We start from the raw sequence: 22466 nt of genomic DNA, 5'->3' as shown, positions 1-22466 counted from the left end.
CCAATTCAAGGTTGACTCAGCCTTCCATCTGGTAAAATGAGTACTCGGCTTGCTTGGGGTAAAGTGTAGATGACTGGGGAAGGCAATGGCAAACCATAACAAAAAGTCTGCCAAGAAAACTTTGTGATGTGATGTCACCCCATGGGTTGATAAAGACTCAGTGCTTACACAGGGGACTACCTTTACCTTTTTACATGAACCCCTAGAGTAATTCAAAAGTAAAATGTGTTCTTATATTTTTCACCCCTGTACTATCATATGTGTGAATAAGTGCAGGTAAGTGTATAGTAATACATCAATGACTGTTTTAGTGTAATTATTTGCAGGCTGCATCTAACTAAAAGAGTTTTATAAGCTTTGGGAAGAATTTTCATCCATCTTTTGTGACTTTTTGTTGTTACTGTTGTTCAGTTGCACAGTCAAGTCTGACTCTGCAACCCCATGGACAAAGTCACGCCAGGCCCTCCTTTTGTGATTACAAGCTGCTTATTCACTGTCTGAGCTGCTTTCTCTTTGCAGGCAAATCTACAACGCAAAGAATAATCTGAAATGCCTCTTCAATGTACACTGGGCTGAAACAAAGTTATGCTGGTACTCAGATGTTTCACAGGTTCTTGTCTAAACATATGGAAGATGTTTAAATACAGACTGCCTGCTTGGGGCAAGGATGTTGGCTATGGCCAAAATGTCTGTGCAGTCTTTGAGAAGCAGCAGAGAGATACAATATTAAAGTATTACATGAGTAGTACATTGTCAAGCATACTTTAATACTTTACTTCTCCCTTCAGATGTGGATATACAAAGAATAAATAACAGAGAGCCTTTCCCCACTATTTTCAATGCATGTCATTAAACAGAATGTACTTCTGAGCTTGATTACTAATTCCAAATACAGAAAGGGGACTGGTACATATCCTTGGCTTATTCATCTGAATCTGAAGTAAAAATGTTTCATCCATACTTTAAAAAATAACCTGCCATACTGGCTTACACAGCATTTACAAAAAATAAGAACTATGTACAAAGAATACAGCAACTGTGAACACTTTTGAAAAGATTAAGCATTGATTTTTTAAAAGATTAACACACTGATTACCTGTGTGTTTTTGTTCTCTGCATGTATCACAGAAGGATATCCTTTTATTAGTTTCTGGGTAATGGCTACCATTCTAGATGTTTGTGTTGTAGAAAAAGGATCCCATATATTTTCAGCAAGTACTAATAAAAATAAATGTGATAGTCAGAATTAGATATTATGATTTGATTGTTGTATTTCTTTGGGGAAAACTGCATGTTTATGAAGTACCTGTTAATTTCGGCAGAACGACCCTTTCCACAATAGTAGGCAAGAGTGAAACATCAGCGTCATCTTTCTCCTGTTCATGTTCTTCACATCCATAAAACAGCAAGGATTCAAACCATAACATACTTTCAAAATCCTGGCAATTGTCCTATTAAGACACATGCTGATGTCAATTGGCTGTTACACTTCAAACAAAACCACCAACTGTGTGCAGTCTGCTACCCTTATGCCATACATTTATAGTCATTATCTGCAGACCTCACTGTCAGAGTATACTTGCAGTAGCAGCAATATTTTGTGAAGCTGCTCTGGCATCGAAGTCTGCATGTTTTATCCTGGCATTGAATTTGGTATGTTTTAGTCCATCACCTATTTGTTAATTTACCAAGAATTGGAATCAGATTACAGAAACTGTCGTTTTGGTGTAGTGGTTAAATGTGCAGACTCTTATCTGGGAGAACCAGGTCTGATTCCCCACTCCTCCACTTGCAGCTGCTGGAATGACCTTGGGTCAGTCATAACTCTCTCAGAGCTGTTCTCAACAGCAGTTTCTTGGAGAGCTCTCTCAGCCCCACATACCTCAAAGGGTGTCTGTTGTGGGGAGGGGAAAGGAAAGGAGATTGTAAGTCGCTCAGACTCTGAGTGAAGGACAGGGTATAAAACCAATCTCCTCTTCTTAATGCCACAATATTCTTTCTAGTTTTTGTGGCCTAGATTATTTACAAAATTCTGCAGTATACTTGAAGAGAAATACACTGATGTTTTTATTTATCTCATCCTCCAAGAACTTATATATTTTAACTGTTATATGTTTTAACTATTATTCCGAGCCACTTTGAACCATGCAGAAAGGTAGGATGTAAATATTGTAATAAATAACACCTGCCTTTTCCACACCCATCTTACCCTCACAGTAACCTGGGAGGTACATTAGGCCACTAGAGACTGGCAGGCCTGATGTCACTCAATAAACTTCATGGCAGAGTAGGGATTTGAACCTGGGCCTCTTCTATCATAATCTGACACACTGACAACTACACCACACTGGGTCTAGTGGTGTGATGCTTACCAAAATCTAAGAAGGAACTCAAGTCACAGATGACATCACAAGCCAATCTAATACTATGATACAGCACACCAACTGATTTATGGTCACTTCATAGGGTTTACCTTTTTTACAAAATGAACACACTGTTGACTACTATACTATTATGTCTGCACTCAGCTCTGAGGAAATACTTCCTCTAATTTCCAACTAACTGCTAAAGGGATGAGAGCAGCTGGGTGCCATTCCATAATGCTTAGGTCCAGCTACATTTATTAAGAATCTTTTTCCCTCTTGCACATTTTAACTTTTATGTTATAATTCTTGTACTTTTTAATGTAAAATACTTTGTGTACATGTATTGAAAAGCAGTATACAAATATCATAAACATGCACACATTCCAGTAGTCTCTCACCTCCAAAGGGTTCCAAGTAAGTAACTGAAGTCTTATTAAAGGATTAAGCAACTTTGGTAGACAAAGGCCAATATATGCATCCTTGTAAGAAGAGAAATACTTGGAACGCCAGGCTTCAAACTGCGATTTAATGCAGTCAATGGAGTAAAAGTTTTCTAACACATCTTCAAAAACTTTGCTGGACTCCTTCAAAATGCGATCTAGAATGAAAATGTTTTGGTATGTAAGAAACAAATTCACTATTCGGGTAGATTGTTCATTGTCAGAATTATAAAGAACAACATAACCAAGCTTCTAAGCCAAATGTAAATAAATATTCAGGCATCTTAATACTAAAACCCAACAAAGTTACTGTTACTTGAGAAGCTGGTTTTACAGCTACTGCAAGCCCATATATGACTAGTGGCTTCAATATGGCAACCTTTAAAATGTAACCATATAGAAGTAATTCTATGCATCAAATAGTTTGCAAAGCCGTTTCCTCCCTGAACAAAACCAAACTATTTTAAGTAAACTTGCCTCTATAGCAAACTTTCAAAGCAGTTTACAAGATTACACACAATAAAAGGGAAGGGTTTCTTTTTCTTCAATCACTCAGACCAAAGCACTCATCACCAGAGAACAAAGAACACAGAAAGAACAACAATCCAATCCAGTAAACCCTGCCTTCACTATTGATGAGGATGAGGATAATTGCACTAATTGCTGGGAGCACAGGACAAAGTAAGAGGCAGATGAACGCTGAAAGAGCTACCTCAAGCTGACAGCAATGGCCACTAATGTTAAGGAGCCTTAATGATCTGAGGCAAGCCCCCTGATGCTCTGTTTTGCTGTGGTCACTAATTCAAAGCTCACTGCAGCCTGCAACTATGGTGGTGAAGCAATTGATAATCCTGCACTTCGTATGATTTAAGGTTACCATTATATAACAGATTTAAAGTGTTATACTGTGGTTTGCTCAACAGGTTGCATGCAGTCTACATTCTATAGCAGGGGTGGCCAACGGTAGCTCTCCAGATGTTTTTTTGCCTACAACTCCCATCAGCTCCAGCCAGCATGGCCAATGGCTGGGGCTGATGGGAGTTGTAGGCAAAAAAACATCTGGAGAGCTACCACTGGCCACTCCTGTTCTATAGGGTTCCAAAGGTTCCATCTTATCCTGCATATTTTTTAGCATTTACATGAAGCCACTGTGAGAAGTCAACCTGAGATCTGGGCTAAGCTGCCATCAGTGTGAGGATGACACTTAACTCTGGAAGCAATTCTGGGACAGATATGTGCTAACCAGATGAATCTTAACCCCAACGAAATGGAGGTGCTACTGGTAGTGGTGGGGGAGGCCTGACTACTATTCCAGTTGGGGCTACACACCTCCCTCCAAAAGGAGTAGGTTTGTAGCTTGGGGATGCTGCTCAAGCAGAGCTACCTGCTGGATAAAAAGGTGCACCAGAGGCCAGGGATGCCATTCAGCACCTGTGGTTGTTGAGTCAGCTGCAGCCGTTCCTGGACAGTAAAGACCCTGCTTCTGGGATGTATGCCTGGTAAAATCTAGATTACTGTAATACACTCTACATGAGGCTGCCTTTGAAGACTGTCAGGAAGCTAGAACTGGTATACAACACTGCGGCCAAAACACTGACTAGAGTGGGGTGTAGGGACTCTCATTCCAGTTTTGTGCCATGTACACTGGCTCTCAATTTGTTTCTGGCTCCAATTCAGGGTGCTGGTATTGACCTTTAAAGCTCTATATAGTTTGGGACCTGTATACCTGAAGGACTTGCTTCTCCCATATGAACCCATCCAACCACTCCAGTCATCTTCAGAGGCCCTATTTCAGATGCCCCAACCATCTGAGGCCAAAACTTGTGGCGCCAAAACTTCCTGTTCAGGCAGATTCGTCTGTCTCCCTCATTTGTTGTTTTCCACCAGCAAGGGAAGACTTTTTTTCTATTTAGTTTGGTGTTCCCTAACTCTAGTTAGCCCTTGTCTCTGTTCATTTTTGTGTGTTCATATCAGTTATTGTATGTGTTCTAAATGTTTTATATATTTGTACTTTAAATGTTTTTAAATGTCTTCAATGCTTTATTGAAATGTTTACTGCCCCTGGTAATCCTGAATTGGATAAAAAGGGAGAAGAGAAATGTTTTAAGTAAATAATATAAGTAAGGTGAATAAACTAACCTCGCTCCATATTGAAGTTTGTAGTATCTGTTGAAGTTTCTTCATCATCACTAGAAAGGCCTTCAAGGTGATCAGTCATCTTCCCAGATTGTTCTCTAGCAAGTCTGCGACGAGCTCTGTTAACAAGGATAGAATTTGTTGGTCCTTCTTCACAGTACCAGGCATCCTCCAGTCCCCTAACAATGCACTCTACCCCATACTATAAAGGGATATTTGCTAGTATTTTCCTTCCCCTCAAGAAATGAAACAAAAATGAAACTTTCTGGCATTAGAGAACATGACCTATGCAATAGGTATTAATGCTACAACTCCTCAATATTATGCTACTTTCTGTGTTAACCAGTGTTCCCTCTGAGCTGAGTTAGCGTGAGCTAGCTCACAGATTTTTAGCCTGCAGCTCACACATTTTTGTCTTAGCTCAGGAAAAATGGCCTCACAGCACAATAATTTATGCAGCAGCTCATAACTTTAATGCCAGCAGCTCGCAACTTTAATGCCAGTAGCTCACAAAGTAGAATTTTGGTTCACAGGACTGCAGCTTAGAAGGAACATTGGTGTTAACCATGGGAACACCTTATGTATTAAATACTGAGTCCAGCAGCCAGCTTCCATCCCCAGTAACTGGCTCATTATACTGTTCTATGCAAGATCCAAACAGTGTTCTGCCCACAACAAGGCCAACTCTCGTTTATAGGTGCACAATTATCAACAAAAATGTACTTTTTTTACTACACATTTACACCATACACAGAGAATGGGGTCCTGCAAACCATCAATGGGAGGTTCTGGACAGTTTACAATTTTTCTCACCTCTCACAAGTTCTTTTTGACCAAGGAAAAATGTATTCCTGGGGTCAACAGAACCACATGGACTAATAGCCATGCAAGTCAAGTAGCTGCAAGTGAGGAGTGCCAAGGAAACAAGAGCCCCATTCCTCCTTTTGTGCATGTGAAGCTATACTCATGGGAGGTGCAATTTCATTTTTGTCCCCACCCCCACAGTCACCAGACCCACATGGTTATTATTAGCCCAGGGGGGTACCTTGAGCCTGGCAATACACTTTCTGAGGTAGGAAAGGACTCTTGTGGGGAGATCCTGTGATCCTTGTGCCTGTAGCTCATGAGATCCAATCCAGAAACACTGACCAAATAGAACAGTTAAGCACTACCCCACGACAAACATAGGAAGCCGCAAGTCACCTTCTAGCTTCTCTTTCGGCTGTTCGCCTTTTTACATGTTCTTGGTACAGTGTTCTGTCTCGTCCAAAAGAGTCAAGATTTGGTGCCATTAGTGCTTTATCTGTAAGTATACAAATCCTGAAATTAGGACTCCTTCATAAAGGATCACAACAAAGCATAATCACGACAGTCTTGTGTCTTTTACAAAAAAGCAATTTTGATATATTTTTAATAAATCCTAAATTCAGCTGACAATTCCATTCCCCCCTCTGCCCCTATATGAAGTAGTGGTTGAGCTGGCTGAACTGCCTTTTGAAAAGATTTCCCATTTGGTGCAAATACAGGGTTTTCATCACCTTGTGCAAACCAATTAAAAAAGGTAAAGTCAATACAATCTTATAACATTGAACTTCAGTAAATAGCAAATATTTAAATCTTTTTTTATAACATGAAGAAACCATGTTTGTATTAGGGAAAAAATATTAGAGTACAACATTTGTAAGAGGAAAGGTCAAAAGGAGAAAGACAGCCCTTCAACATATCTGTAATAGAGTGGATCTCTTTTCCTAGTAACGTATACTGATGAATAATGGAAACTAACAGGATTTCAGTTGGTGTAGACAATTAGTATCATAACAGAATAACTAAAGATTGTCTCATATTGGATGCTAGAAAGCAACAAAATCCCGACAGGGGTAAGGTTTACTTATGATCTGTCACCCTGAAAGAAAACATAAGCTTTCCCAGGAAATTTTATATACTCACTTTTAATGCATCTTTCACATAATTTTTACAAATGAGTCCTAGCAAAATTACATAATGTATATAAGAAACAAAAATGTTAGCACAAAATTTTATTTTCCTGGTCTGATGTTTAATGTAAAAAATGGCAAACTATATCCTTAAAGTTCCTCTCACATCTGAACACAGTATCACTGAAATTTTAAAACTCCTAGCAGAATAACCTTCAGTTTTCAATTCTGTACATTCTGTAAAATACTGGAATGAGTGAGTTGAAGACAATATGATGTTGCATACACATCTAATTTGTAAAAAGTGCTGATGTATGATATTATGGCTTTTAATTACCATGTGCCAGAGGACAGTAAAGGCAACTTAAGAGTTTGAGTAAGATTCCTTAACTGAATTTGTTTCTATCTTGTTTAAATTAAACATCCTTTGTAGTTTCACTTTAAATTACAACTGAACTAAGTAAACAAGGTTGTTTAATGAATAATAAAAACCTTCAAGATGGACTGACTTGAATGGCTTGAAAACTCCGAAGATTCATCTTTAATATCATCTTGTCGTCTTTGGACAAGGCGGGAAGCTCGCTGTTTGTACAGCTGGTGCATTGATGACTCGAGCTCGTTAATCAGGGGTACCTGTAAAAATATAATACTCCATAATAAAAAAATCTTCATGTGCTTAATTGTTTGGGATGCCATACAATTCCAATGTGTACTGCTGAACTTTTAGAAGAGTAACTTTTTGCTCATGGCTATATTTTTAAAAATTGCTATTTAGCTCAAGAAAAAGTGAGGAAAAATGACAGGGAAGCTGAAAAACATATGAGCATGCCTGTAAATATGTCCATAGAAGCCAGAACCCTACAGGAAAATTTACTAGTCTGCCTACTAATGCATTGGTATTCATCAACTGTGATAATTAGAGCAGTCAGAAGCAAGTAAACTCCCCCCCCCCTTTTTTTTTTTACTGAATTTCCAGGAACTTGGATAACCTCAAAAGTTTAAGAAAACCAGGCAGATAATCAGTAAGAGTCAGATCCTACAAACCCCAAGCACTGTATATCTTTCCTACCTCTTTCCCTGCCATCAGCCTCTGAAACTTAAAAAAAACCCAAAAAAAACCGATGCTCACAGCTACAGAAGCCTTATGGACAAAATGTCACAGGATGCTGCAGTAATGAGGGAAATTGTCCCCCCTGATGACTTTAGAGGTCTATTGGAAGAAGATTAAAGTAGGGGTGATTTTGCCCGATTCACTCTTCTACCCTACAGAATTCTGTGCTTTGCGGCATTTTGTTTAGGAGGCTACCACAACCTCTGGTGTCAACTTTTTGGAAGTGGTGGGGGCAATGGAAGAAACCTTCATGAGTGTCTCCAATTCATATTATTCAACCCCGGAAGCCAGTCATGTTCATACTCAGGCTTAGAATGATTTCATTCCAACAGCCTGGTCCTAAACAGTAAGTCAAATTTATTTGTAAGTTAGTATGCTCAGGGTTGCAGCCGAAGTTAGCATTATCATGTCAGTACACAGAACTCTACATGACAAATGCAAAAAACACACAGTAATTTTTTTTTTTTAATTCAGCATTCATGGGGCGGAGGGTCCTAACATTAATGGTTGCAAGCAAAAGATTTAAACCAAGGTAAAAAATTAAATGGAATCCAAATATATGTTCAGTGATAATTTTATACTCTGCATTTCCCAGCTACAAAATACTCTGGAGTTACTTTTTAGTGATGCTATGAGGACTATACATTCCATGTGGTAAGTTACTATATACAACATGCTTTCCCCATATGAAGCAGAGTCAGCGCAAGCTGGATCCAGCCCATCTGAAAACATCCTCAATTCTTTTCTTCTACCAACACAATCCTGTGGCCAATTCTAAACATCTTTTTATTGTAACACTGATTATTACACTAACAACTTAAAACATTCTGTATTCAGATGGGACTTCCTGATGACCTTAACATTTCATGAATTTCATGAAGGTAATTAACATCCCTTTAATATACAAAAATCAAAACACTTGAAACAAGACTAAAAAGGCAGAATACGAGCAAAAAAATGATCACAATTCATGTGCAGGCGACATAATAAAAGCAGTTCATATTAAACGATTACATTTAGATTTTTATGGATAGAAGGAACCATTTTCTGACTGCAGCATCTTATTCAAGACATTTAGTTTTTAAAAAGAGATGGCAAATGTTACATAATTTTATAGAAAATCTAGTCTTGTGAATTCATGGCTGACCATATTCTCAATCTCCTCAGTGCCTGGAAAGATGTTGACTGGGAACTTAGATTTACAATATTTCTAGCAGTAATAACAAGAAAACCCTGGTTTATTTTAATTGTGTTAGAATTTATTTATCTATTTACAACAGACTTCCAAATTTACCAGTGGAAGATCATTCACGATTGATGAAAACTGGAAGTACAAAAGTGAGGCCAGCCGGAAACGTGTGGAATTTCCATCCTGAAAATATTGGTCTGGTGCCCCAATTAGGAAATATGTTTCTCTTTTGTAGTGATTGGGCCAGAACGTACTTGTGTGCAGGAGAAGCCTGCAGTTGAGAAAGGTGTGGATGCCGAAACCGGTTCCTCTTGGGCTACAAAGATTTTTGTCTACATCATCTTTACTTCTGGCAACGAACACGGAACAATTGGAAAGTGACTGTTGATTATATTGGCTATCTGGACATTTTGGGTAACTGTGTGAGAATTTGTTTCTGGGACTTTATTGTATACCTTGATGAACTGAATACTTATTAATAATTAATTGTTTGTGCTACACAGTTTTTCTTGATGAAAATTGAAGCTATATTTGTTCTTTGAAGCTACACTGTACTGCATACCACCAATTATTTCTCTCTTTAAAATTAACCTGCACATTGCTCACCGACGAAGATTCATACATCGAAACAGGAATGTAGCTAGCATCCTGTCTTTACTGCATATAGCTCAAGAGTTTCTTATAACATATGTCTATTTGCAATATTTTCCCACTGCCAACTTTTTGGGATATGTCAATGTAGTTGCATTCAATATAACTGCCATTGTTAATGTTGTAAAAAATACTCCCTAATTGTATAAAATACTCCCTTTGGAATTACAATAAATTATTTGTGCAGTTTTTGAATTATATATGTACCTTCATTATTCCTCCTTATATATTCTATAATAATGTTCAGACCTCTGATACTCAGTACATCCTTTTTTCAACCACCCACAGACATGCATACACACTTGTTCTTTCCTGAGCAAAACAGAAATCATATTTTCAAAATAGTACTCTCTATAATAAAAGCCCTGTGGGGGTGGCCAAATGCAGGTCTCCCATTGACTGAGGGGTGCAGGTCTCCCATTGGCTGTGCATCAACCATTGGCCCATCAACCACAACTCAAGATCTGTTGCATTCCATTTGTTGGGGACTGAGGCACTGCTTCACAGAGGAAAGAAAGAAAGCCTTCCTTTGATTGGCTAATGGAAGGAGGAGGAGGGAAACTGCCACAGAAAGCCTTCCCTCTACTGGCACTGCTTTGCAGAGGAAATAAAGAAAGTATTTCCTCGATTGGTTGAAAGAAGGAGGAGGGAAGCAGCCATAGAAAGCCTTCCCTCAACTGGCTGAGGGCTCCTCCCCCTCCTTCTCTGAAGAACCAAACAGCCAGAGAGACAGAGACAAAAAAAATGGCATCCCTTCCCAGCTGAACAGCGATGTTTTATTCTAGAGAGAGAGAGAGAGAGGGAAAGAGAAAGTGACAGAGAGAGAATATGGTGTCTTGTGTTTGAGACAGGGCTACTGGGGAAAGCAAAGGCAGCTGCCTTAGCTTTGCCCTCAGTGCCTGTAGCTAGCCAACCAACTTGGTTCTGTCAGTAAAAGGCAGGGAGAGAAGAACCTTTCAAGGCCTATCTAGGCCTTAGAGGGAGAACTCATCAGGGTCACTCCTGACTATGCCTGCCAGCTCCAGATTGAAAAATTCCTGGAGATTTTGTGGAGGGGTCTATGGAAGCTTTGGGGAGGGGAAAGGTCCCAGCTGGAGACCCACCCTCCAAAGCAGTTATTTTTTTCGAGGGTGGGGAGAGAGATCTACTGTCTAGAGTACACTTGTGATGCCAGGAGATTTTCAGCTTCCACCTGGACGTTTCCTACCCTAGGCCTGGCAGCAGCCTCTGGGTAACTTCATGCCATTGACAGGCATTACTTAACTATGTCTGGTTGCTTACTCCTGTTTAGTGGCAGCCACCCTATGACAACCACTATGATGTGACCGTCTGCGCTTCAGAGCAGGGTCTGCCAGTCCCAGGTTCCTACTGTGGAAGCTGACTGGGTAACTTAGGATACTTTCAGCCTAATCTACCTCACAGGGTTGTTATGCAGATCAAAGAGGAAGAAAATTATGTAAACTGCTTTGGTCTCCACTGTGGAAAAAGACTGTCCTTTTCCTAGGTGGAAGCTGCAGGAAGGGGGGGAGGAGATGGAAAGCTGAAGTCATGGGGGCAGATAAAGGTAGGTTGATGGTTGGCTGGGAAGGAGAGATGGTTGCGAATTCCAGGTTGGGAAATTCTTGGAGATTTCAGTGGTGGAGCCTGGAGAAGGTAGGGTTTGAGGAGGAATGTGAACTCAAAACAGGTACAATGCCATAGTCTCCATCCTCCAAACCAGTCATTTCCTCAAGGAAAACCACTGTTGCCAATCTCTTGGAGAAAATGTTAATCTGAGTCATTATACCCTGCTGAGGTTACCCCATGACAGCCAGTGTGACGTGGCAATTGGCACAGGATCTGCCAGACCCAGCTTCTTGCTGTGGAAGCTGATTGGGTGATTTCAGACCAATCACACATTTTTAGCCTAACCTGCCTTGTTGTGCAGATCAAAAGGGGGAGAGGAGAATGATGCACGCTGCTTTGGCCCCCACTGTGAAGAAAAACTGTACTTTTCCTAGTTAGAGGCTGCAGAGGGGGGCAACAGATGGAAAGCAATCTACCCCATTTCTTTTGCCCCCATCCCTTCTTTCTCGATCTACCCTTCTCTAATAACCTACCCCACATTTCCCCACTTTCTTCATTTCCCTTCTCAACAGCTGCCTTTTTGACATACCTTGCCTCCCTCTATCTTTCCCTTCTCCCCCCCCCAACCCCATGACACCCACAGCAAATTTCTAGCATCCATTGCATTTCTCCCCACAATGGGCATTACTAGTAATCTAATAATGTATTTATTTTCATTGTCAGACACTCAAACTGAACTTTTGCTAACTCAAAAGGGAAGGGCTGAAAACCAACAAATACGGGAAAAGAATATCCCCTGCTGTAGCTTCACAAGCAGTGGCACCTTATGAGACAAGGCTAATATATCTACTACATACATTCCACACAAACTCTTCAATACCACTGTGCTAGAACACTGTTAACAGGCAAACACATTTTCAAAGTGTCTGTACACCCTGGCTGTAACTACATGTCCTCCCTCCCCTCAAAAAAAAAAGCATGGTCATTGCGTCCCCACATTTCTTGCAAAAAATTCCAAAGATTTTGCTGAGTCTAAAGTCACCATGACGCAGATCATGCTTAAACTTTTGTTTCATTAACAGAACTCTTTTGCCATAGAAGGGACACAGAATATCCTGACCAAGGCCTGCTGGTATTTTGTTCAAAGTTCAGTTAATTATTAAGTTATGCTTACATACAGTCCTATATTCTTGGGCTTGACTTCCCTATCTTCCATAAACAGATGTGGCAACTAATTTTGTTGGTATTCTTATCTTTTTATTATAGAATGGACTTCAAAAATTTTGTTTAATTTTAAAGTATAAATTAGATCTGGAATTTTGTCTTCTGTTGTCTTTTAAGATGTTCGTACAGCTGTATATTATTTATCTAACGATTTATATGTTTAAACACATTTTAATTATATTGTATTTTACACTGGATACTGCTTAAGTAGCACAGAACATGTTAGAAAAAATGTTTATTTTTTAAAACATTTCTTGTTCAAGAAAGATTTAATTGCCAGTTTAATATTTACCTTTACTTATTAAAACCTGTCCGTCCTGCTTGACCTATAGGGCTGCAAATTAAGGACACATCTGCATTTTTTAATGTGTGTGTGTCTGCACCTGGAAGTCATGACTACCTATAGTGACTGATCCCTTTTGGGGCCCTGGAGGATATTAAGAGAGGTAGCTGAATAAAGCCTGCACCTGTCTTCCCAACTGCTGGTATTTCAAGGAGGTCTCCTACCAGATACTTGCTGGAGTTGACCCTGCACAGCTTCCGAGATCTGACAAGATCGGGCTTGCCTGGGCTATCCAGGGCAGGGCCACATCTGCATATTTTGTTTCATTTTATTTTACTGTTTCTTGAAACTGGGAATTAAATTAGAAATATAACTTCTAAACAGGAGCAGAGTGTGTATATTTAGCTAAAGGTAGGTAAAGGTAGTCCCCTGTGCAAGCACCAGTTGTTTTTGACTATGGGGTGACGTTGCTTTCACAACATTTTCATGACAGACTTTTTACGGGGTGGTTTAGCTACAGGTTACTAAAAAAGAGAGAATTTTATATTAATGTTTTATACTTGTTTAATCAATTAATGCATATGTTACAATGCAGTTATTGGGCAGATATCGATTAATGATTCTTTAATGAGTTCATAATTCTACTCAGTTGACAGTTGCACTCAGAAAGTATGTCTGCAGTACTATCACACATAGAGCCATCCTTCATGTTAAGACAATGCAAACATCATCACCACTGCTCAATGCTAACCTTGTTCTGATAGATCACCTAATCAGAAAAATTGTGAGGGATTTTCTTCCTCACTGTGCGATCTCCAATCAATCAATTTTTCACTAACCATAGCAGCAAACCAGTTTGTAATTAGAATTATTTTGCAAGCTAACTTTGTGCTATCTATGGTTACTGAAAATGCTGCTGGTTATGTAACAGTAGTAGATATGTAAATTTTCCATAAATTCTTAAGCTATGAAGGGTGTGCGTGTGTGTGTAAATTTTGGGAAAAGTAATTTCCTATCAAACTTAAACTTGACTGGTTAACATAAAACACATAATTTATAACTCAGCATATAAAACTGTACTATTTGGCATACCGAATACTTGTTGCAAACAGCTGCATTCTATGCTATCACAGCACAAGTGCTGTTAAATTTTTGCCATATGAGAGGTTGGAAAAAATAAAAGCAGAAAACAAATTATGTAGTAAAGAGAAAAAACAACAGGTAGAACTCGATATTAAGCTAAAAGGTATATTATAAAAACACTGAACTCCCCAGTTTTTCCACCAGAAAAACTGAGGAAGTTCTTAGAAAAAAACCTCTCTCTCAGATTTTTCTGAGTTTTCCCCAGTTACCTAAACAGAGGCTACAATCTTAAACATACTTACGAAGATTAAGCCCCACTGCACACAGGGGGATTCACTTCTGAGCATACATTCTTAGGATTACTCTAACTGTAGGAAGCTCTGAAATGGAAAAAGGGAGTTGGGGACATGCCAAGTGCAAGAGGGAAGGGGCATGGAATATGTCCCATGTGCCCATGGAACACATCTCACTATCCAACGATGATTGGGTGACAGTTATGCTGCCAACACACTGGGTTTAAACAAGCCAAAATTTCATTAATTTCACTTCGCTTGAAGTATTATGGAACCCTGACTAAATGCCATTGCCTTTCAGTTGTACTCCAGTGCATATCATATTTTTTCATTTCATCTACACCTGACTTGCATATCCAAGTGCAGAGAATTTTCTAAGCTTAATTTAGATATTTTTCTGGGATTCTTTCTCCAGATTATTGAGCTTCTAAACTGTTTGTTGAGAGAAAAAGATAGTTATATAGCATAATTTAAGAAATATCCAACCATATTTTCTCCAGATCAATTTTGTTCATATGAATTCAACAGAATTCTAATTCAGTTTTATTGGGGTTTTTTTTAGAAAAATACACTAAGTAATGGATTGGATCCTATAACCCAGCTTTGTACTTCCTCTTCCTAGTAGACTTGAGACCTCTCAAAACCTGATGCTGAGAGCTGGGAAGCCTCATGGACAAGAGTGTCATGGGCGACTTGAGAAAGGAGAACTGGGCAAAATCACTTCCATCTTTTTTTTTCTTCAGTGGAGTTCCTTGTCCAGCAGAAACTCCACTGGCAGAATGGCAAATAGACAAAAGTTTCACTCAATTTTCACTATAACACCTGTGTCCCCCAAGGTATTTTATCGATAAGACTCTCATGACACCCAACAGCACCAGCATTTCACAGGAACCCTCACAAGGAGCAAATACATTGTGTATTTAGATTCACAATATGTTCATTCACATCCCTACATATCTTTTAAACTACCAAAAACAAATAAACTGTGTAGGGAAAGGACAGAACTGCCTGAAATGCAGCACAGCAGTGCATCAGAAGTGCAATATTCTAGAACAGGAGACTCATCCAAAAGCTGATTGCTGTTTACCAATGAACTTTTTTTATAGTGGTCCATAATCCTGCCATTGAAACAAACTGGGATCCAAGCACACCATGACAGAGGCAGGGATTTAAAAATTCTTTTAAATAAATTCTAATTGCTGCTTTTCTAAGGTTTTTTTTTTAAAATCATTAATAGATGTGGAGTCAGTGTTGTGCGTATTCTCTTTTCCTCTCAACACCTTCCACTGGAAAATTCAAATTAAACAACAGCAAAAACAGTTGTCACTGTGCACCACAATGGTTTTCAGGGACAGAAAAGTTACTAAGAATTAGAAAGCCAGCATCACAACCTTAACATTCTTCTATATTCCGCTCTGGGACAGGGAATCTTTTAAAACCAAACCTTCAAACAGGTGCTGAGTGTTTCATTGGCATGGATAAGAGAACATGAGCACAGACTAAACTTCATTACTGAAAAGGATGAATAGAATTTACATTCTTACCTTTTCATTGAAACACTCAAGCAAGTCTTGGACATACCCTCGCATTTCTTGCAGAAATTTATACCGTTCAGCAATACCCCCAGAAGACCCTTCTAATCTTTCAATTGTCTTGATAGAGTCATCTCGGCTTTGCTGATGCTTCTCATGCTGTTGTTGATTTGCTTTCTGAAATTCTTTCATTGAGTCCAACCTAAAGGTCAATGGACATATACACTTACATCCAAAAACCTATTACATTATTTCTCCTTCATTGAACTTTTAAAACAGCAAAACAATATAAATACCAGATGTAATAGTAACATTTTGAAGCCGTATTCACTACGTCAAAAGGTAGCTAGCCTGTCCCAAAAGCTATGCTGTCCAACACCCTTGCACATGGTGAATTTCCTCTAAGACAAAATACAAAAGTTCAATACATCTTTTTTTCTACAGCTAAAAGCACCCTCTACCCTCAGACTGTCGCTGTTTTCGCTCACATCCCATGCCCATAATAACCAAAAATGTGCTATATGTGGTTAGTGGGAAATTTAAGAAATGAAACAGCATCCCCTTGTGATGCACATACACAAGGGGATGCTGCTTCGTTTCTTAAATTGCCCAATAACCACATACGGCACATTTTCATTTAGGTGGCCTGCTGTGGATACCAGGTACCATTCATTTCCTCTGTATCTTATGTGTCATTAGTTAGGGTAATAGCTTGATACGATACTGTGCATTCTTAACTGCCACTGATCTCCAGGGAAAGCACAGTGACTTCTGAGAGGGCAATTTCTTGGTGCTCGTTAAGAGTTTGTTAACCCTAAATGGTTTCTACTAATTGGACTTCCCCTTACAAAAAGATACAAGTGTAAAAAGGGGAAAACAAGCTACTATTTATATGAAAATGCACAAACACGTGCTCAGTTAATACTCCACTTTGGACATCCAATAAAGATACTAAACTTTTAAAACATGACTTTAAACCTCAAGCCTAAAATGTTTACATTCAGAAAATACCAATTTATAATTTTCATAAAAATACCGTGTGGTAAGCTAAACTTCACTGTCCTTTCAGTTCCTTGGCTATAAAATTACTTTTCAGTGTCCGGAAGATGCATCAATCTTCAACAAGATCAAATGGTCACATTTAAGCTTCACTTCCAGAGAAATAATCCAAGTAGTCTTTCTGAACATAGCTTGTTATCTTCTTTTTTTAATAAAGAGGATCCAGTCAGTTTCCATCCATCGATGAATTCTGCATCTGCCCTCCAGACTAAAGATGCCTGGGAACAGAAACCTAGGGGACAGATCTTAAGTTTTAAAAAGTTGGTCTGTCCTACCTGTCTTTAAGCTGTTTCTTTACCAAATCAATAGAAACAGGCGCCATCTCATTACTGGGAGTTTTGAAAGGAATTGTGTTATCTGTTTTTTGAGACTTTGTCTCCAAAGATCCATAAGCAGCATATGTGTAAGGAATGCCATAAGAGGAACCATAAGGCATTGCCTGGTAGGTATTGTGGTAATACAGATTGTTCACTTCAGTAGGCTGACTTGCTTGAACCTACAGGAACAAAACATACACATATTTAACAGGTATGAAACACACATACACTATTATAAACTAAAACAATCTGTCACAAAGCTAATTCAGGCTTGTATTTTTAGTTACCTATAAAGTCCTATGAAGGCAAGCACTTCCCTCCTGTACATGTAAACACATGTCAAGAAAGGAAGCAATTCAATGCATTTTTCCTCAGCCTGCAACGAAACTGGAAAATATATAAGCAAAAACAGATTTGTATACAGAATCTGTTTTTTCTTCCCAGTTATATGTACACCCCTGGGGTTGGAACCTGTGACTCATGTGCTAAACCTTCCTTCAAGGGAGAAAAGTCTTTCTTTACTGAAAGGAATCATATTCTAATCATTCTAGTCATAATTACTGGCATGCCACTCTGAAGATGTGGCAGTGAGTGATGAATGAATAGTAACTACTAGATACCACAGAACAAAGTTTGAGTCCAGTGGCACCTTTAAGACCAACAAAGTTTTATTCACAGTATAAGCTTTTGTGTATAGGCACGCTTTGTCAACTACCATCTTCCTCCTAAATCCAATTTTCCTCTGAAAATGGCCAGTAGAGGAACTTTATAATAACCTCCTGACAAATGACTTTGGTCCTGGGGCTGGATTCCTCACACTAATTTTTTTTTTTTTTAAAAAAAATCTATATAACATTGATTTCTCACACTATTTTTTTTTAAATCTATATAACATTAACTACTAGTCTCAGAAAAACCTATAACATCTAATTATCAAGCATCATCCAGATTGACAATATATATCATCTCTGTGTCAACTAGCCCACAATGAGTACAGATGCTGTCACAAACTCGAATACTCTTGTGTCAATAAATCCAACAATGACATCTTAATATAGTACCAAAATTTATGCCACAGGTAAAATTCTTTCTCCAATGAATAGTCCCATATACTGTTAGGTTTTTGTTTTATCTAGCATACCCCCCCCCCATACCAGTTACTTAAAAAAAAAAAAAAGTCATGACAGAATGGGGAGTAGGTAATCAAGAGATGTATGGTATTGTTTATGTATCTGTGTATTTAAATGTTTAATATGTTTTATGTTTGTTGCCTTCTGGACACTGATCAGGTGCAAAGGTAGTATAAAAATGATTTAAATAAATAAAACTTGATTATACAAGATTTCAAAAACAAGTTAACAGTCCCTCTTTCAGGGATCATTAAAACCATACACCCCCGATTGCCTTCTCACCATTTTGCCACTTGACATTTTAAAAATAGCAGCTATCATGGAAAGTTATAATTCAGTATATATTGACACATTTATGTCAATTTTGGTTTATGAGGCCTTAACATAATAATTATTCCATTATATTATGCTATATTCAATAGCAAAGCAGCTACCAAGATAATGTATATTTCTATATACTTAGGAGTTTCCCTTGGCATAGAGAAAAATTATTACTTTGTAAGCTAACCAAATTAATATCTTTAAAAATGGCCAATGGCCAGATACGGAATGTTAAGAGCAAATGAGACGCAGAGAATCTTTAATGCAGAGATTGGGAAATTGGTCTGCTTAACCCCATGTGTACATGTAAGATTTCAAATCATACAACTCTCATCCATTTCTCTTTCTTTCTAATAGCAAACTTCATGATTGACTACCCATAACAAAAAGCAGCAGAAATGGGCACACGCAGTAAAGACTGAGGTTCTGTAAAAGATATGAGCAGGTTAGTGTATTTCCCCCAGAGGAGAAAATTTCCCAGTCAAATTTCTTTTTCGCCATGACATTCCTCAAAGACCCCAAAATTGTACAATGATATTTTCAATAATGTAGTCAACTGCTAGAAGATCCTGGGAGTGTGAAGTGGGTAGGTAGAAATTTTTATGCCAAAGCATCAAGTCCAATCCATCACAAATGTTCAGCTGCCAATTCCTGTCACACTTTCCCTTAAACACTGGAAGCATAACAGCAGTTAGAGGAATGACTCCAATTTTAAAGTAATTTCAATACATGCCTGAGGTATATTAATGCCTTTACGTATCTGTTCTTGCTCCCACCGACTGAGTTCTTCATCCTGTTCCCCAGCAACTAGCGCTTCATCATCACTCCCCTCAATACCTGTTTGCAAAAGCCAAATGAAAAGGAATAAAAAACACACTATTTATTTAATTCAATCTCTATACCGCTCTCTCCCAACTACAGCTCAAGGTGGTTCACAACATTCAACAAAGAAACTGTATCATTCTATTAAATACAGTAATACAAAAACAGGTTAAAAATTTAAAAAACAACAATAATCTAAAGACTAATATGTGGCTCTCCTCATGCATTTCCAGAAAGAAATTTCAACTTGTGAAGAGTTACACATGACTTTGCTCATATGGTGAGGGATATTGAAGCTGAGCTGTGTTGACACTGTCAATGTAAGGGCCTGGACCTGGATCACGAATGTATAGGGATGGGCACAATCCTCATCATGAACCTAATTTCATGATGAAAATTACTGGTTCATTGTTCCCTTTAAATGGCTTTTGCAAGCTGCACCCAAGTGAAGTCCAAGCAGCGCTTTGGTGCTGGGTTGTAAAAGCCATTTAAAGGGAACGTTTCCTTTAAATGACTTTTGCAAGATGTCCCTCCCCCTTCCATTCTGCTAGCCTTGGGGAAATGCCCCAAACTGAATCCAAATGGAAAGGTTTGTGATTTGTGTGACCTCACAAACCAAGAAGAACCTTCATTTCCCTGGTTCGTGCCCATCCCTATTAATGTATCCAACAGGAGATTCAACAAGCTAAAGCAGGGGTGTCAAACATCTGGCCCAGAGGCCAGAGGACTCCTATCAGGCCCCTGAGCAACTGGCTGTCATCTGCTTCCTTCTCCCTCTCTCTTGCTTCCTTCTGAAATGGGCAAGGAGCGACAGAGCAAAACCTCTATTTTCTCCATTGGCTGAGGCTTCTCCCTTGGGGAGGAGGGGGGAGAGGAAGAGTTTGCTTTGCGAGGTTATCACAATCACGCAGCAGAGCTACTAAGCCAAGCCTCTCTTCCTTCTATTGGCTGAGGCTCCTCCCCCTCCTGGTCCCCTGGGGAAGGCAGGAAAGTGTCAGAACTTCCTTTGCCCAGTTCCCTGGATCTCATGGGAGAAATACAAAGAAACCACCTTTAAGACCAATAAGTGCTAATGTTTTAAGGTTTTTTGTTTTTTTTTAAATCTTTAATTGTGTTTGTCAATGTCCTTTATAAAGTTTATATCTCTGCTATCTAATCTTAAATAGGCACACATATGGCCTGGCCCAACAAAGTCTAACTTATCTCAGATCCGGCCCTCATAAAAAATGAGTTCGATACCTGAGCAAAAGAGATTTTTTCCCCTGAACAGTTATTGCTTATGCTATTATCAAGAAGTGTTTTTGAAACTCCTACATTCAGTAGAACTTATTTTTCCTATATCAATAAGAAATCTTTTAATAACCACAGCATGACATTTGAAACTTATTGCAACTTTTCCACTGATCTTGATACATTACCGTCTCTCCCCACACGTTCCCCAGAGAGTACTACGATTGGGTTCACAAAACCTGTTAGTAATCCCCGGGCCAAAGGAGGCCCGCCTGAAATCCACCAGGGATCGGGCCTTCTCGGTAACGGCGCCTTACTGGTGGAACCAGCTGCCGGAAGAGGTGAGGGCTCTGCGGGACCTAGGGCAGTTCCGCAGGGCCTGTAAGACAGCCCTCTTCCGGCAGGCCTACAACAACTAACTAATACTGAGAAATTTTTTGGATGGAACTAGAATGCATTTAATAGACCGCTGGTTTTTATGTTTTTATGTCTTATTAATTTATTGTTTTAATCCTTATTATGTAAATGTTTTTAAGCTAAATTTATGTAAGTTTACTATGTTGTAAGCCGCCCTGAGCCACTTCGGTGGGAAGGGCGGGATATAAGTCAAAATATAAATAAATAAATTACCTATTTCCTCTGCGATCTTTTGCCTCTGAGATTTCTCTTTCACTGAAAAGACTATCCTTCTTTTCTCATCATCGTCTTCATCATCACTGGCATCATTTTCATCTTCTCTAACAAGGCGCCCCTTCCCAGGATCATTGTCAAGGGGTATGAAGTCCCCAAGCTCACGAGCCATTTGGCGCTTTTTCCTAGCAGCGTGAATAAAAGCAGCATCTGGGATTTCTCCTGGAAAGAAAGGTCATGCATTTTTTAAATGCTGTCACTGAGATCCAGCCCACATATTATAGTAGTAGTTGTAATAATTACTGCATATCAATTACTAAACATTTATGATAAAATCAGTGAATGCAGCTACCACACACTTTTAGTAGCACTCATATAACTATTCTTAAGGCAAATCATTTTTAACAGTGTCACAGCTACCATATTTGACTTTTCCACATCATCAAGCTTACTAATGCCTTACTGGTAGCTGTTATAATAAGGATTTTTGTTGTTCAGTCGCACAGTCGAATCTGACTCTTTGTGACCCCATGGACAAAGGTCCCGAACCAGCTCCCGAACCAAATAGTCGAAAACGAATGTTCCTTACAACATGCGCCATATTACAAACCACGCTATTATTCACATTTACTACAACAGACCTTATTATATTTTATACGCCCTTCGAAGCAACTCTTGTTCCAACTCTAATTTTAATTACTCGATGAGGGGCCCAAACTGAACGCCTAAATGCCGGAACATACTTTATCTTTTACACTCTAACAGGATCCCTCCCACTACAAATTGCCCTACTCTACATCCACTCAACCAACAACCACGCACTCATCCCCCTCCTCATTCTACACCACACTATTCTTCTCCCAACAAATCTAATATGTCTCGCATGCATAATATCCTTCTTAGTCAAAATGCCCTTATACGGCTTACACTTATGACTCCCTAAAGCCCATGTAGAAGCCCCCACTGCCGGATCAATAGTCCTCACAGCAATTCTACTAAAACTAGGAGGAGACAGCATCATCCGCCTAACCTCAGCCCTCACACCAACAACCCAAACCATACACTACCCATTTATCGTCCTGGCCCTATGAGGCCCTATTGTTTTCCATCATCCTCCGAAGTCTACTCAAATTTGTGTTACTTACATCA

The 22466-nt window shown here is 39.0% G+C and overlaps 1 protein-coding gene across 1 annotated transcript in view; it reads right to left on the bottom strand.

Annotated features, from left to right (window-relative positions):
• The window catches only part of PAXBP1 (PAX3 and PAX7 binding protein 1), a 34311-nt gene that overhangs the window by 5745 nt on the left and 6100 nt on the right, over positions 1 to 22466 (bottom strand). Inside the window, exons 4-13 of the mRNA XM_060234321.1 lie at positions 21318 to 21539; positions 19369 to 19472; positions 17143 to 17363; positions 15821 to 16010; positions 7386 to 7509; positions 6146 to 6245; positions 4946 to 5061; positions 2765 to 2964; positions 1307 to 1451; positions 1097 to 1218 (exon numbers count right to left, since the gene is read on the bottom strand). Of these exons, the coding sequence (XP_060090304.1) occupies positions 1097 to 1218; positions 1307 to 1451; positions 2765 to 2964; positions 4946 to 5061; positions 6146 to 6245; positions 7386 to 7509; positions 15821 to 16010; positions 17143 to 17363; positions 19369 to 19472; positions 21318 to 21539 (1544 nt within the window). The remainder of the gene's footprint in view (positions 1 to 1096; positions 1219 to 1306; positions 1452 to 2764; positions 2965 to 4945; positions 5062 to 6145; positions 6246 to 7385; positions 7510 to 15820; positions 16011 to 17142; positions 17364 to 19368; positions 19473 to 21317; positions 21540 to 22466) is intronic.

Source organism: Heteronotia binoei, chromosome 3, assembly GCF_032191835.1.
Source record: "Heteronotia binoei isolate CCM8104 ecotype False Entrance Well chromosome 3, APGP_CSIRO_Hbin_v1, whole genome shotgun sequence".
NCBI classification, from domain to species: Eukaryota; Metazoa; Chordata; class Lepidosauria; order Squamata; family Gekkonidae; genus Heteronotia; species Heteronotia binoei.
This window is presented reverse-complemented; position numbering and strand designations above follow the sequence as displayed.